This window comes from Rhynchophorus ferrugineus, unplaced genomic scaffold, assembly GCF_030347505.1.
Source record: "Rhynchophorus ferrugineus isolate W39M unplaced genomic scaffold, kcgeb_rfMv2 rfM11, whole genome shotgun sequence".
Classification (NCBI taxonomy): Eukaryota; Metazoa; Arthropoda; class Insecta; order Coleoptera; family Curculionidae; genus Rhynchophorus; species Rhynchophorus ferrugineus.
In genome coordinates, this window is record NW_027472590.1 from 894,038 (window position 1) to 908,935 (window position 14,898).

Genomic DNA, 14,898 nt, shown 5'->3' on the forward strand with positions numbered 1-14,898 from the left:
ATGGAGACATATGTCATCCATTGTCTTTCATCCATCTGAAACCACTGCTCCAAATCATCAACTCGTCATTGTTTTTGGTCAAAATTGAGCTCATACCCAAATATTCGTGAATGATATGATGTACACGTTCAGTTGATATCTTCAGAGTGTCTGTTAGTTCATTCAGTTTCAATTTACTGTCATTCAAAATAATTTTGTGGATTTTTAAATATTTTCATCGGTAACAACCTCTTTTGGGCGTCCACTGCGTTCACCGTATTCGGTGCTCATTTCACCGCGTCTAAACTTAGCATACCAATCCTTGATGGTTGATTTTCCTGAGGCAGTGTTCGGAAATTCGGCATCAAGCCAAGTTTTTGCTTCAACTGGATTTTTTTCCTTCAAAAAGCAATATTTTATTTACACGCGAAATTCCTTTTTATTAATTTTTTTCACAATATCAAAAGTTGCTTCACTCAAAATGCTATAATTCACAAACTAATGATCCGATAACTCTCAAACTTATACACGCATGTTTTGAGGGTCAGGGCTAACTAAAAAATATATGGATTTAATTCTAGTAGTGCGATATATGTGCCAGTGCTGGGACTTTTTAATTGACCTGTTATTATATCACTGTTTGATGTAGATTTTGAGTCTGAAGCATCATTATTTCTTTGAAAATAAGAAAATACCGAAAAACTCACAATCATCAGTGTACTGAAAACAGAGTTTCACAATGTTACATCAACAAATTTCAGCTATTTTGTGTAAAAGATTCACGAGAAACTCTCATAAAAGATTACATATAAGTCATCAAGGCCATGGAGGCCCCCATACGGATCATAAAAAATCGTTATCAATGCAATTGAAACGATATATATCAAGAAACGATAATCTACGAAAATAAATTTTCGCTAAATAATATTTCGCAATGAAATATTGTGTATACAAAGAAAAATCTCCGGCACTCTCAGGATTTGATACCGTCAGGACTTGTCAATATAGCAAGTAATCGTATCTAAAAACATCACGAAATAAAAAGTCTCTTCTTTATCATACAATACGTCAGGACGCTGATAACACAGATATGTTTCAATTTTCATAAAAAAACAATAATTTTTTAAAGGACGATGAATAGCACATTCTTATCGAAGGAAATACGAACGATTATCGATTAAGTTAGTGAATGAAAGGTGTTATCACGAACGTGTGAGATATCAGGCAGCCCAAGGACGGAATATTTATAAAATTTTATCATAATTATAGAATATTAATTCCTTATTATTATATTAATTTCAGTTATTGTGAAAAAAAAGGATCTGTGTTAATGAAAATTACTATAAGCAAAATTTTGAAGCCGAATATTGTTTTAAGATAATGATCTGACATTTAACAATCGCCAATATCTTTTTAAAATAAATAACATATATGTTAAAACTCTTTCCTCAATATAGTCTAGATACTTCTGTGAGGGCTTATTATTGATTGCTTTATCAAAACATCAAAAACAAAATGATAAAGTTTAAGACAATATTCAAAGTAGACTTTTGTTTTAAATAAAAAAAGTTGTTTTAATATGTCCCATTTATTCAGTCGCTGTCAATTAACAATACTCTGTATAAAATACATTATGCCGATTTTTCACAATAAAACTTAAATTCAATCATCAATCCCTTAAATCTATTTATAAACCTGATAGTAAGCCATAAACTTCATAGAAAATTGAATACTTACAGAATTGGTGGAAGACTAGGCTTCGAATAATTATAGTACATTCAAAGTAATTTTGTACATACGTCATCTAAATTTGTGATATCAAAACGTCGCAATGTTGCCGCATCAACTCTGAGTTTTAGTTCAGTTTGGCTTTGACATACAACAAAATTCTAATCTAAACAAAATAATTGGACAAAAATGTTATCAAATATAATTTATTCTAACATTATAGTACATCTAAACATTACAGTTAATTATACAGCCACAATAGTTTATAGGTTAGAGTTATAACCTCTTATCCCTAATGCTTTCAAGAATTTTATTCATTTACGTGTGCATTGTGTCTCTTTTTAACTAGAATAAAATGAGAAGGAAAATATTGTCTGATATACAGTAAACATCTTGATGACGTATGTACAAAAAAACTATGAATAGACTATAAATATGTGTATAAAAAGAATGAGTAAAGGTGACCATTTGTAATTGAGACCAAAATTTTAAGAAAAAGTGTTCAATTTATTTTATTTGTACTAATTATATTTGACTAAATGTTTATATAAGATTTGAGTGTAATGAAATCATTTTATTGTCGTTTTTTAAATTACTTTTTTGTTTCCAAATTTTCGAACGGTAGTACAGCGACATATATAAGTAATTTACTATAAAAAATCGCGACAGTATTCCCCATTCCCAACGTAACAACAATAAATGGTTCGTCAAGTATCTCCCCACGCCTTTCGTACATAATCTATAGATTTTAAAGTAAAAACAAAACATGAGACGCTACTTTACGAGTATCAGTGTGGCAGCGTTCTCACGCCGGTACGGAGGTTATCACGAAGAAACCCGCGATAAACCATGGCAGGCCACGGTCAAGACACCAAACTGTACAGTTTAGAAGAAGTAAAAAAGCACAACGGTACTGACGATCCCAGGGTGTGGATTATATACAAGGATTCCGTCTATGATGTCACCGATTACTTAGAAGAGGTATGTTGAGGTGTCTATAGTGTTCATAATCATCAGTAGTGTGAAGTTCGAGGCTAGTTTAAACCATCAGGAGCATGTAATCTTGTCTGGTTAGGTGATAGCGATGTATTGGAGTCGTAGAGATATTTATATATTAAAATTGATGACATTTTATATAAGGCTGTTACTAAAAAATTGTATAACATTATTTACTGATGTCTTATCAATATATAAATATAATTCTTGCAACATATTATTGTCTATAACATATATCTTGGAGTGGCAGGAAAATAATTAACATTTTTCTTATAGAAAAAGAGTTTGAACTTTATTTTTAAATGAAACAATTTGTTTTGCGTTATAAGAACTCATTAATTATTTTATTCAAAGTATTGTGCATCGATAGTCGCTATTTTTTCTTATCTTTCGGGTAATTTATGGATTCCACTTCGAACGAAAGAGGTATTATATGACGATATCAAACGTCATATAAAGAGAAAGGGTGCTCAGGCAGGTCACGACTCATATGAAGGAATCAGGAGAGACAAGTCTGGAGAATACGACGGCTACCTGAGCACTTCCCATTTTAATTTAAGTATATTTTCACCGATTTTGCAACATGCGATCTTTCCTTGTCGTGCTGAAGAATAACATTGTTGTGACTTTGCTCGTATCGCGGTCGGTCAGGCGTAACATTTGTGGTCGATAGAGATTATTCCCATTGATGGTTTCATCGAGTAAAGCCTTCCAATCCTCGTCTTTAATTTTTTTTTATGTCCAGAACGACCTTTGTCGTTCGTGTCAAAATCGTCACTTTATTAACGTCGAAACCAGTATTCACATGTTGAAATCTATGCAGCGGAGAATGATTCCCATCAGCTTCACACAGAATTCGATGACCATCAACCGTTGTTTTCTTCTATAAAAATGTAAACAAAATGTGTAACAAATTCAGATATTTTCAACGCATTGAAAAACGTTTTATTCACATTTTGAGAAAATGGGGAGTGAAGCCTCAATATGAAGATAGTTACGAATGTATCCGAATGGATTTAATACAGAATAACAGCATCAGTTCTGGTCTCTTAAAATTAGTTTATAGGTCAATCAAAGTTCTTGAGCTCCTATAGGAATATGCCCCACCCTAACAGAATATTTTGACGTATATTCATTATTTGATCATGTAATTTCGTTGGAATCCGAACAGACGTTTCAAGTTAATTTTTAGGCTGTTAAGACACCACGAATTAAACGGACATAAACACACTCTTACATACACTATCTGTAACAAGTACGGATATTTATCAGTATGTTTAAAGGGAAAAGACTACGAAGAATTTATTTTATTTAATCTGAAGATACTCTAAATAAACAGGTTGGTTTTTTGGTTACAATTGATTGTCTCGCATAAATATATTCATCGTATTTATCTAATTTTTCGTGAAAATAGGAAAATAATGTGAGCAGTGCACCTTTTAAAGGTTTTTTTTGTGTGAGTGTGCTCTAAATTCCATTCATGGGAGGATGACCTTGAACCTTCATGAACCTTAGTATCTAGTATCGCGAATGCAACGTCGATTGCAACAGAACCGAGTTGTAATTCCCGTCTCGCGCCACGAACTGGTTATTCCCCATTGAAAGCGGCGGACCAGTCGTTTCACAGAAATCGTGTCGTCGCAAAATTTCCATAACAACAACACAAAGAAAACAAAACACGACGATCGTCGATTAGCTCGGAGGAGACCCTGGGACCGACTAGGACGATTATTGGCGAAAACAGAGGTCCTCTTCGGTCGTAAACGTACCACTTTCACCCTACGGTACCTGACGATGCTCGTTTTGTTGACGAAACGTCGAAATATTAATTAAAACTCCACCGGAACGGTTCAAGTTTAAGGTTATTGGTCGAGACAAACAAAAACGAGGAGGTCATCTAGTTGGCCGAGACGTCAATCCGTAACGTTACCTTTCTGTTTCCTTTTAATCCGTTTAAAAGCATCCCAGATACATATATCGGTAGAATAGTATCGTATTTCAGAATATTAAGTGTTTCCCTAAGTGAAAGCAACAGATTACGTCAGTTTTGTTAATATTTTCAACTATATTTAGAGTGTTAACTTAATACATATAGTTCTAGAGTTGTTTTTGTAGTCTTAGAAGTTCCACAAAGAAGGCGTTAAGATCGCTAATTCGCGGCATTCGATTGGTTGGTTTAAATTATTATTACAGTGATCTGTAATGAAAATATTTTGTCATTTTTGTATCAATTTAAAGTCCTTGCTTTATATATTTTAAAGTCTCTTTTTACCAACTATGGGTTCATCTGGGTTGGATCTAAAGTTTAAAATGGTCTCCGAACCACGATCCTCAGCATTAAGCCTACCGACTGGCGAGTGACTCACTTTAGAAATCATCCCAGAAGACATCCGGTCTTACCCAGCCTGGTTGCTGGCCTGACTGGGATCATTTTCCTCGTCGCATTTTACACTCTTGCCTAGAACAATCACAAATTTTAAACAAACACAAACATAAATTTACGACCATGCGCCAGCAGGATTCGAACCTGCGGGTATCGCAACAGTAATAGGACCGTCCCTCCGCCCTTACCACTGCGCCACCAAGCCGGCTAAAGTTCTTTTTGTTATTTTGTTATACTGAAAGCAGATTAAGTATGAGCCTATTAATATTTTATTTACTTGATCAACACAAAAATGTAGTGAGGCAAGTTGTAATTGTTTTTAAAAATAAATGGGTTAAAATGTATGGTATAGGGTGGGGCAAAAGTCCCGCTACCATTTCTTATGTGACGTTTAGCTCAGTTTCGCTTTAACCAACGAGCAGACGCAAGAACGTCAGTGGTAGCGGGACTTTTACAACAATTTTTCATGTAATCACATTTACCTTCAGTGTAATTTTCTTATCGTATCGTTTTGAAAGAAAAAAGCCGTTGAAAGTCATCGTTTGCTTTTAGAAAGTTACGGTGAGCCGTGGTTTCAAAAGTTCTGGTAGACCGAATAAGCCTGCGGATGCGAAACTGCAAGAGTTATTGGTTGAAGACCCAACCAAACTCAAAAGCGGTTGACAGAAGCGCTAAATGTGGCCTAAAAAACCATTAACCACCGATTAGGAGCAATGGGGAACATCCAGGAGATGAGAAGATGGGTACCACTTCAGTTGAATGACAGGCAAATGGAAAATCGAAAAAATCGTCTGTGAATTCTGCATGGAACAGCGACGGGTGATGAAAAGTTGATTTATTTTGACAACACTAGTCGCAAAAAATCGTGGTTATCACCTTGCGAAGCCGGCCAACCGAATCCAATGCCAAATCGTTTTGGTCGCAAGACAATGCTCTGGGTTTGGTGGTCCGAAGACACTGTAAAGTGATTTTACAGCCCGATAACGCACCGTCTCATGCACTAAAACTCATCACACCCGCTGTACTCTCCAGGCCTTGCCCCTTCCGACTATCAACTTTTCGCATCAATTGGACACGCGCGTACAGAGCAGCACTTCGTCAATTTCGAAGAGGTTAGAAAATAGCTCGATCGATGGTGTTACTCAAAGGACAGACAGTTTTTTTTTTTTTTGGGATGGCATCCATAAATTTCCTGAAAGATGGACAAAGATGTATAAACATTTCAAAGGAACCAATCAAACGCCTCTAAAAAGTTATGTCAATGGCCGCATAGGCGGGACCACGCAAAACCTCACCTATTTAAATCAATCCTCTATATATTTCTTTATGAAATAGTTCTCGATGATTCATAACTATCGGCAATATCTTAAATCAGTGGTGAAATATCTTTATTTTCGACAGAAATCGAGAAAAAAGCGATAAAACGCCGCCGTGACGTCAGCGATGGCGCTTAAACTCCTCCACGATTGACAGATGACACGCGACCGTTTAACTAAAGCCCCTGTTTACTTTCAGCACCCCGGCGGCGGAGATTTAATTACCGAGTTCGCAGGATTAGACGCCACTAAAGGTTTCGACGACTTCGGACACTCTTCCGACGCGAAAAAACAACTGAAATCCTTCAAAATAGGGGAGGTTGTCGAGGTAGGTAGGTCCGGTCCCCACACGGGGCCATTTACGCTCGGATAAATAAAAAGGCGTTTGTTTTACAGGAAGAGCGGGCGGGCAAAGCCAAAAAGAAGACCGAGAAGAAGAGCGCCGCCGTTACGATAACGGATTCTCCTACGAAAAAGCCGCAAACAAGGTAGTTATCCTTAATTAAATATTTATTTCCCTATTCTTTGACGTATCTGACGTCGTCACGTCAATATTTGGACGTCTAACGTCATTGTGACTTAAAACGATGAAGAGTTTTTGAACATAACCTATAATTTACTAATTTTAAATATCATAGGTAATTTTACATAATTTCTTTTTTTATTCTTCAGAAGCTGTATTTCTATAGTAACCTGTGGTCTCTGCGGTTGAATCATCCGGAATTCATCATAATACCAAGCTATTTATTACGCCAGTCCGGCTAGGAAATTATTACTCAAACTGTGATTACATTTTAAACAAAAAAAACGCAACATAGCGCAATATATCGGTTTATTTATTACCAAGTAATAATTAACATTTGTATATACATATTTATACATAATAAAATGCTAATCAAATATGGTAGTAGATTATTCATTCGTTTTTCCAGGTAACCATTAAGACTTACCAGATTGATAACTGTATATATCGAAGAACAATATAAATATTGTGGTTCTGTTAGGGATAATAAAAACAAGGATATTTAATCGCAACTAATCCTATCAGATGTACCTAATAAATACTTTATGGTCTGGGTAATTTATCTTAATTATTCGGATTAAATGTATTCCTCTATTTCATTTTATCGAATTCCGATCGGTCGTAAACCGTCATTTGTCCTTATGTCAAAGTTGACACACGATTAGAGATTGTTTTCCCTACGGTCATAAAACCATCATACTTAAATACCAGTTATTAAGACAATTAGGTTTTTAAGCCCTAATAATTCGAGATATAATCCTGTGTGGGCCAAGACAAAAAGAAAGATGATTTTATTTCTTGTCGCCGGTTTAACGGTGGACACAAATTCCGAACTCGGACCCCTAGCGGAAAAATAAACCTCTCGGTCAACTGTGAAAAATCCCACTTGATACTCCATCATAATAGGTCTACTGTTTGCTTAGGAAAGTTTCCTGGCGATAGGACGCAAAATACCAACTGGCTACTGCCTATTTCTTGTTTACCCATCGGATTTAAGTCAAGGAAGACTCGCAAAAACTATTGTCAGGAATGGTCATTCGGGACTTGAATTATCCGACTGTTTACACAGGTCCTTTTTCGTAATATTACGTAAATCTATAAATTATAGGCTTTTAACCCTAGTACTTACGCCAAATATAATTCAAAATATATCTTTTTTTCTTCCTATCATAACGAGAATCATGAATTTAATTTTTCATTCACATATCGCCATCTATGACCGCTCCACCCAAATAATTATCAACCTCAGGTAATAATCGGTAAAGTATTCTATATCATTCCTATAGTGGTGCCATCTCTTCGAATTAAGCCAAACTATATTGACTTGTTGCTTGTGGCGCCATCTATCGCCACCCTTCCGAACTGCGACGATTATGTGTAAAGATTTCTGTGACAAATATATCCCGACATCTTTTGAGTATTAGTGGAACTATTCAATTTATTTTTGTGATTCAAACAAATATGTTTAGATGGCACCACAAGAGCGCAAGCAGAATTCTATAATAGAAATTGATAAGTTTTCTTAGTTCACAGTAATGCCGATAGATGCTAAAAATTAACAAAATACATCTGTTTTATCAGTGTCGTTGTGAATGTCAATGGAGAGACGTGTCAAAATTTCAAACAATTCGTACAAATACGTTTGGTAGAGTAGTTTTTTATTTGTACAGTTTGTAAATAAATCACACAAATAAAATGTCGTCAGAAGCCATACAAGTGAGTTCCTTGCCTCTGCCGCCGATGCAATATGTTAACCAATACACGGACGAGATTATACGCAGAGGTAGAGCCCCAAAACCTCCCCTTCCTATACAAGATACATATCATATGTTTGGGAATACTTTCAACACAGAAGAGAGCATTATTCGACCATTAGAGAGTCAGGTGAGCCCTGTTTGTTTTGTAGAAGGTATCTTATTCATCAACTTATTATTTAGGGAATTAAAAGACTGTACCCACAACATTTTGATCGAAGAAGAGAACTAAAGAAGCTGAATCAATCGTTATTAGCGAATTTCCTAGATTTGTTAGACCTGTTAGTGAATTGTCCCGAATCTCCTAAAAGGACTGAAAAATTGGAAGATTTAAGTTTACTTTTTATACACATTCACCACCTATTAAATGAGTTCCGTCCTCATCAAGCTAGGGAAACTTTAAGGGTAATGATGGAACTTCAAAAACGACAACGAATAGAAACGGCAAACAGGTATGTGTGGCATTTTCATCATTTGTTTTCCTTTGTTGATAAGAATGATTTTGTAGGTTCCAAAAACATTTGGAAAAAGTGATGGATATAGTGCAACAAGCAATTCAAAATCTTCCTGAACCTATGGAACTAGACTCGAAAATCATGATTGAAACTGATCTGATAGTGCGGCAAGAGAAAATGGACAAGAACGACTCAAATACTGACCCCTGTGATATCAAAGACAGAATTATGTGTAGTATAGTGGATAACATGCAGTGATCTAACCATAGCTTAAGCTTTCTAATTCTAATAAATATATTTCTGTAAGATGTTAAATGTTAATTATATTGATGTAATTTTTTAATAAAAATTATTATAAATAGCTTAAATTTTGTACACCATGGTAAAAACAAAAATCGAGCTATGACATACGTTCAAATATATTATAATAAACATTTAAAATTTAAATATTATCAGACAAAAAATTCGTATAACAGTATTTCTCAGTTGATAAAAATGTTTTGATAAGTTATATTAACGATTTTTTGAAAAAAAATTATCGATATATTTGTAAGCCCTTATTTTTTCAAAAAAATTATTATATTTCTTAATCATTATTAAAAAAAACACTTAATTTTTATACTGTTCCAATCGGTACTTAATTTTAAAACTTTAGTGTATTTGGATACTTAGTTTTAGAGATTTAACAATTTTTGGTAATTAATTGAAAGGGTTTATTATGGATAATTTTTTCTCCGATATATGGATAATTTTTTCTCCGATATATGGATATTTTTCTCAGTAACCAACACCACTACTTTAGATTATCAACTTGTATATGATTGGTATAATATAATTTTTTTAACTACCTGAAAAAAGCGATTAAGCAAAAGCCCATATAAAACTAAGAAGAATCCGACGTATGTCGTTGATAATTTCACAAAATTAGACATCTGACTTTTAACTGATATTGACATTTCTTCTTGTTGTGGGAATCAACAGAGCAGCAATGGTAAGTTTTCTCCTGAATTTTTAAGAATAATCCTAACATTATTTTCTATAATTTATTGTAAAATAACTAAGTCTTTTAACATCCTTTATTAATTATTGTGTATTTTTTCTTTTAGTCTGCACACAAGACCTTTATCATTAAGCGAAAGCTTGCAAAGAAACTTAAACAAAACAGACCAATTCCACAATGGGTCAGAATGAGAACTGGAAATACCATCAGGTAATTAATAATGTTAAATTTATCGGTCTCGTTTTGGGATAGTTTCTATAAATTATGTTCGCAAATATTTATATATACACAAACCAAACCTGGCATAACCTACTCCTTGTGTTGATGTACTTAGTGTACAATTTTTTTTAGTTGTAATTTCACACATATCTAAACAATTTTTTGTCTTTTAGGTATAACGCTAAGAGGCGTCATTGGCGCAGAACCAAGCTGAAGTTGTAAGCTGTAATGTACTTTTAAGTATTCTGTTAAAATTAATAAAATTTAATAAGTATTTTGTGCGTTTCCTTAGAACAAAATTATTCCAACGTTTCCTTGTAAAATAAAATTGTTAAATGTGGGAATCATAAGCAAAGCATCTGTTTTATACACTGAGTAAGAGAAATTATTTTATTTGTTTTTTGATGTATGATATCTCATTACTTAAAATCCGTTATTAAAAAGGGATAAGATATTATTACCTGTAATAAAAAGATATAAACAACAAAGTTTGCTCCTGTGATATTTTTTAAACTGCTTAATGTTCTCTTCAGTTTATTGTGAGCAGTGAAGTTAATATGTGATTTTGAGTATGTATGTTGCACCGGATCATCTTATTAAAGATACTAAGTCATGTGTAGTTGGGGTTTAATACTGTATCCTAAAGTGTGCGAATTATATTACAGAATAATGGTGTTTATAATATTATCTATTAATTCGAGAGTAAACAAATTAAATTTCGTCAAGTAACATTACCTTACGAGCATTTAACAATCTAAACTGTGCCTTATCTGGTATTTACCTTTACTTCAGTTCAGTCCGCTTCCTTCAGATTACGCAGACGGTACTCTTAGTTATAACTAAACAAACATTTGTGTTTTCCCAACAACAAATCATAGGGGAATGAAACATGGACAAAGGGATATCGATATCGACCATTATCAGTGTTTAGAGCCAGTTCGTCGTTGATTAGCGCTAAAAGTAAAAAGTCTTCGGACTGGTGGAGATGGAGAAGGTGATTCTGACGCCTCCAGATGGAGGTTACGGATGGATAATAGTATTCGCTAGCGTTTTGAATAACGTAAGTATAATTAATAAACAAAAACTCGCTAAACTATTATTATCGAGATTTGGATTGCGTCGCGAAGTCAACAGACGCTTTTAAGTGCGAAGATTAGATTCGTTAAGTCTGAAATATTGTAAAATATCGATATAAAATCCAGGTATTATTGGTAATTATGATTAATGAAAATGTCATTACCCGTTATAAAAAACAAACGAAGCGTGAAATGATATTTTGCTTTACCTATACGCATTTGTTTAATCAAAGGCAACAGGATCGTACTAATAGTACCTGGGGGATAGTAATATTGTTTTTTTTTTCATGTGTAATTCATTCATATAAACTTCAAACACTAGTCATTGGTATATGTACCGTTTAAATCGATGATCTTTTATGACTTTTTTTTCTATAACTATAATTTCGTCACTGTAGAGCTCACTAGATATCTAGGCAAAAAATTAAACCAAGTGCCAAGAGCATTTCATGTTCCGAAATAAACAGTAGTCCGCAATAGCAACATGGATTTATAACGTGCAGTACATTAAGAACATAACTGGAAATTACATTTCAGTTCCTGATGATACCGTTAATTCAAAACGTCGGCCTCATATACAAGCCGAAGATGATCGAGATTGGCATGACCATCAGTCAGATGATGTTCGTCATCAACTTGCACGCGAGCTTCGGTCAGTTCACTGGTCTAGTCAATAATTTACTTCTCAGGAGGTTCGGATGTCGCAAAGTCACCCTAGCGGGCGTCAGTTTCGTCTTCTTGGGCATGAGTTTGAGTTCTAGAATCCCAAACTACGAAGGCTTTCTGCTAACTTTCGGTCTCATTGCCTGTAAGTCGTCAAATACTAACGCGAGTAAATAGCCTAACAGCATGATCTCTTCAAGCCCTGGGAGTTGGACTGAATACGTCATCCTACACTCTGGCCATCAAGTCCTACTTCATCGAGAACCAAAATAAAGCTATCGGCTTATCCATGACACTGACGGCGTTGGGGCCCATCCTCATGCCCCAAATAATCAAGACCTTGATTCACAACTACCAACCCGACGACGTGATACTGATACTGGCCTGTAAGAACGCCAAAACATCAACAAAACAACCAACATCATAGTCGGTTACAGGTATCATCTCTCACGGTTACATCGGCGCCTTGTTACTGCAACCAGTAAAGCGTCACATGGTGAAAAAAACCGTCCAAGAGCCAGAACCGGAACAAACCCGTCAGAACTTGGATACGATCAATGAGGGAGTCGTGGACGAACCCACAAAAACGAGCCACTACCCCACCAAGCCCTACATGCTGTGTAAGAACGAAGTTAGTGCAAGTAAATTAAAATTAACCATAGAACCTTGTTTGTAGTTCCGCCAAGAGAATTCATAAGTAATCGAAGGTACCCGGGATTCAGACGCAAGGAATCGGTTATTTCTATTAGTTACGAGCAAGAAACAACCGGCATAATGGGTATAGACTCAACATTAGGGGGAAGCTTATACTCCTTGGAATCTCGTACGTACTTATTTTAATCATACTTATTGTTATTTGTCAAATTATTTCGTATTGTCCACAAAATATACATACTCAATGTTTTGTGATATTGTTAAATATATCTGACAAAATTTGACAAATACCTGAGAATGACACATTTTTATGTCAAACCTGTGCTATAAGAAGCATTTCGTTTTTTATTACAATATATTATTAAAAAATAATTTCCAATAAAAGATAGAATAAATCAACGGAAATTAAAAAAAAAACTAGGGAACATTAAAATCAGATACTACGCAGGATTAAATCGAATAAAGCCATAAAACTCCAGACATTCGGCTTTACAGAATAATAAATGCATTAAGACCCAAATATTTACGTTCAAGAGAAGTGTGGATTATTCTTTACGGTTGTTTTATTGTTTTTTTTATTATTTTTTTATGATCGTACACAATATTAATGTGTTGCCTTGCTAGTTGGCCAGCATAAAGTTACGCATTTAACGAAAACCACCTGGTGGAAGAGCGAGGACACCATCAACTTGGACAGTTCCTATGATCTGTTCGACGAAGCGTCCGAAGCTGATCAAGAGGAGAGTCAAAACTTAAAAGGGGACGATCCGGATACTCAGTGGCGTTCGTTGCCATGGTATCGGAGATTTTTGTACCAGATATTGGACTTGGTCGACTTGGACCTTTTGTCGGACCTAAGATACCTCAATATAATGCTAGGTAATCGTCGTTATGAAGCCGAGACATGATAAAAAAAGACTCGTTTTAGGTGTATCGCTGATACTCTTCGTCGAGCTGAATTTTACCGTGTTGATTCCCTTCCTTTTGGATGAGTACTCGTTGCCCATATCGGAGATGGCCAATTTCCTGTCGGTATTGGGTGCCGCTGATATTTTATTCCGATTTCTAGCGCCTCATATCGGTGACTGTCTGAAGCTCCCTGTTAGGGTTATGTTGATTTTGATCTTCGTTATTATTATAGTTGGTCGTATTGGTGAGATAATTCATGACGGTAGATTAAAAAAGGATTGTTAATATCTGTCTTTTAGTGATAATTTACACGGTTAGCTACCCGGGAATATTGGGCATAGCCTTCTTGATGGGTTGCGTGAAAGGACTTCGAATGGTGTTTATGTCGTTGGTTATACCGAATTACGTACCGAAAGAACGTCTAGCTTCAGCATCCGCGATGCAAATCGTGTCAAATAGTTTTACCAATATACTGGGTGGATATTTAATAGGTGACTTGATCATTATAATCACTATATGTTCTTGGATACATTATAGAACAATTTTCAGGTGAATTACGAGAGATGTCAGGTACTTTCGTGACCTGCATCATAGTGATGAATGCTATAACATCACTCACGATAATGTTATGGTCCAGCGACATAATATACAAGAAATGCACAAGAAAAAAACCGGAAATATCCACTATGACTACTGTAGATAAATCTGATATATATTAAATAAATTATTATCGAGTTTGTCTTATTTTTTCCTTGATTCTCTATCGCAGGCCATTTTGAACTGTGTGTTATTTTGATATTAACAATACTTTATTATTTATCATATGCCGAATTTTTAATTGTTTATTCATTTTGAGGACAAAGTATGTTAATTTATGTTTGTATCAACTATGAAATGCATGTTATTTTGACATTGACATTATTAACTGTATTAAGATTGACATCAGATTGTCCACCCTGTCTGTCATATGGAATTTTCTGAAACTTGAACAGTATCCGACAGACATTCATAGATACACACATAATGAACAAGATGTTTATCTATATACTAAAAATAGCAGATCCTTCGCCATTTCTTTTTTTACGCGGAGAAATTTTCTAAAACTTGCGCAAGGATCTATAATATCGTCACATTATTCTACACACATATATTCATACACGATAAACATGTGATATTTGACCACAATCAACTATTATCGAGAATTTCCGACACAGTAAAGTTAAAAATTGCAACTCCTTCGCCA

At 34.8% G+C, this 14,898-nt stretch overlaps 3 protein-coding genes across 4 annotated transcripts in view; all 3 read left to right on the forward strand.

Annotated features, from left to right (window-relative positions):
- Positions 1-7,302, forward strand: part of LOC143204438 (cytochrome b5) — a 101,874-nt gene extending 94,572 nt beyond the window's left edge. The window contains exons 1-4 of one of the 2 annotated variants that reach the window (XM_076416979.1): positions 2,477-2,688; positions 6,602-6,730; positions 6,799-6,890; positions 7,075-7,302. In XM_076416979.1, coding sequence (XP_076273094.1) covers positions 2,557-2,688; positions 6,602-6,730; positions 6,799-6,890; positions 7,075-7,114 — 393 coding nt within the window. In that variant the 5' untranslated portion in view covers positions 2,477-2,556 and the 3' untranslated portion in view covers positions 7,115-7,302. Of the gene's footprint in view, positions 1-2,476; positions 2,689-6,601; positions 6,731-6,798; positions 6,891-7,074 lie in introns of those variants that run through there. The other variant, XM_076416977.1, reaches the window with a different exon arrangement.
- A 1,208-nt stretch (positions 7,303-8,510) lies between these two features.
- Positions 8,511-9,495, forward strand: MED7 (Mediator complex subunit 7). Its single transcript, XM_076416980.1, has 3 exons — positions 8,511-8,809; positions 8,863-9,131; positions 9,188-9,495. The coding sequence occupies exons 1-3, from the start codon at positions 8,621-8,623 to the stop codon at positions 9,390-9,392; spliced, it is 663 nt and encodes a 220-aa protein (XP_076273095.1). The 5' UTR covers positions 8,511-8,620; the 3' UTR covers positions 9,393-9,495.
- Positions 9,496-10,889: 1,394 nt separating this feature from the next.
- Positions 10,890-14,392, forward strand: LOC143204443 (uncharacterized). The gene is made up of 9 exons (XM_076416988.1): positions 10,890-11,413; positions 11,967-12,237; positions 12,293-12,478; positions 12,530-12,712; positions 12,769-12,915; positions 13,371-13,625; positions 13,675-13,899; positions 13,955-14,146; positions 14,205-14,392. The coding sequence occupies exons 1-9, from the start codon at positions 11,339-11,341 to the stop codon at positions 14,372-14,374; spliced, it is 1,704 nt and encodes a 567-aa protein (XP_076273103.1). The 5' UTR covers positions 10,890-11,338; the 3' UTR covers positions 14,375-14,392.
- Positions 14,393-14,898: the final 506 nt, after the last annotated feature.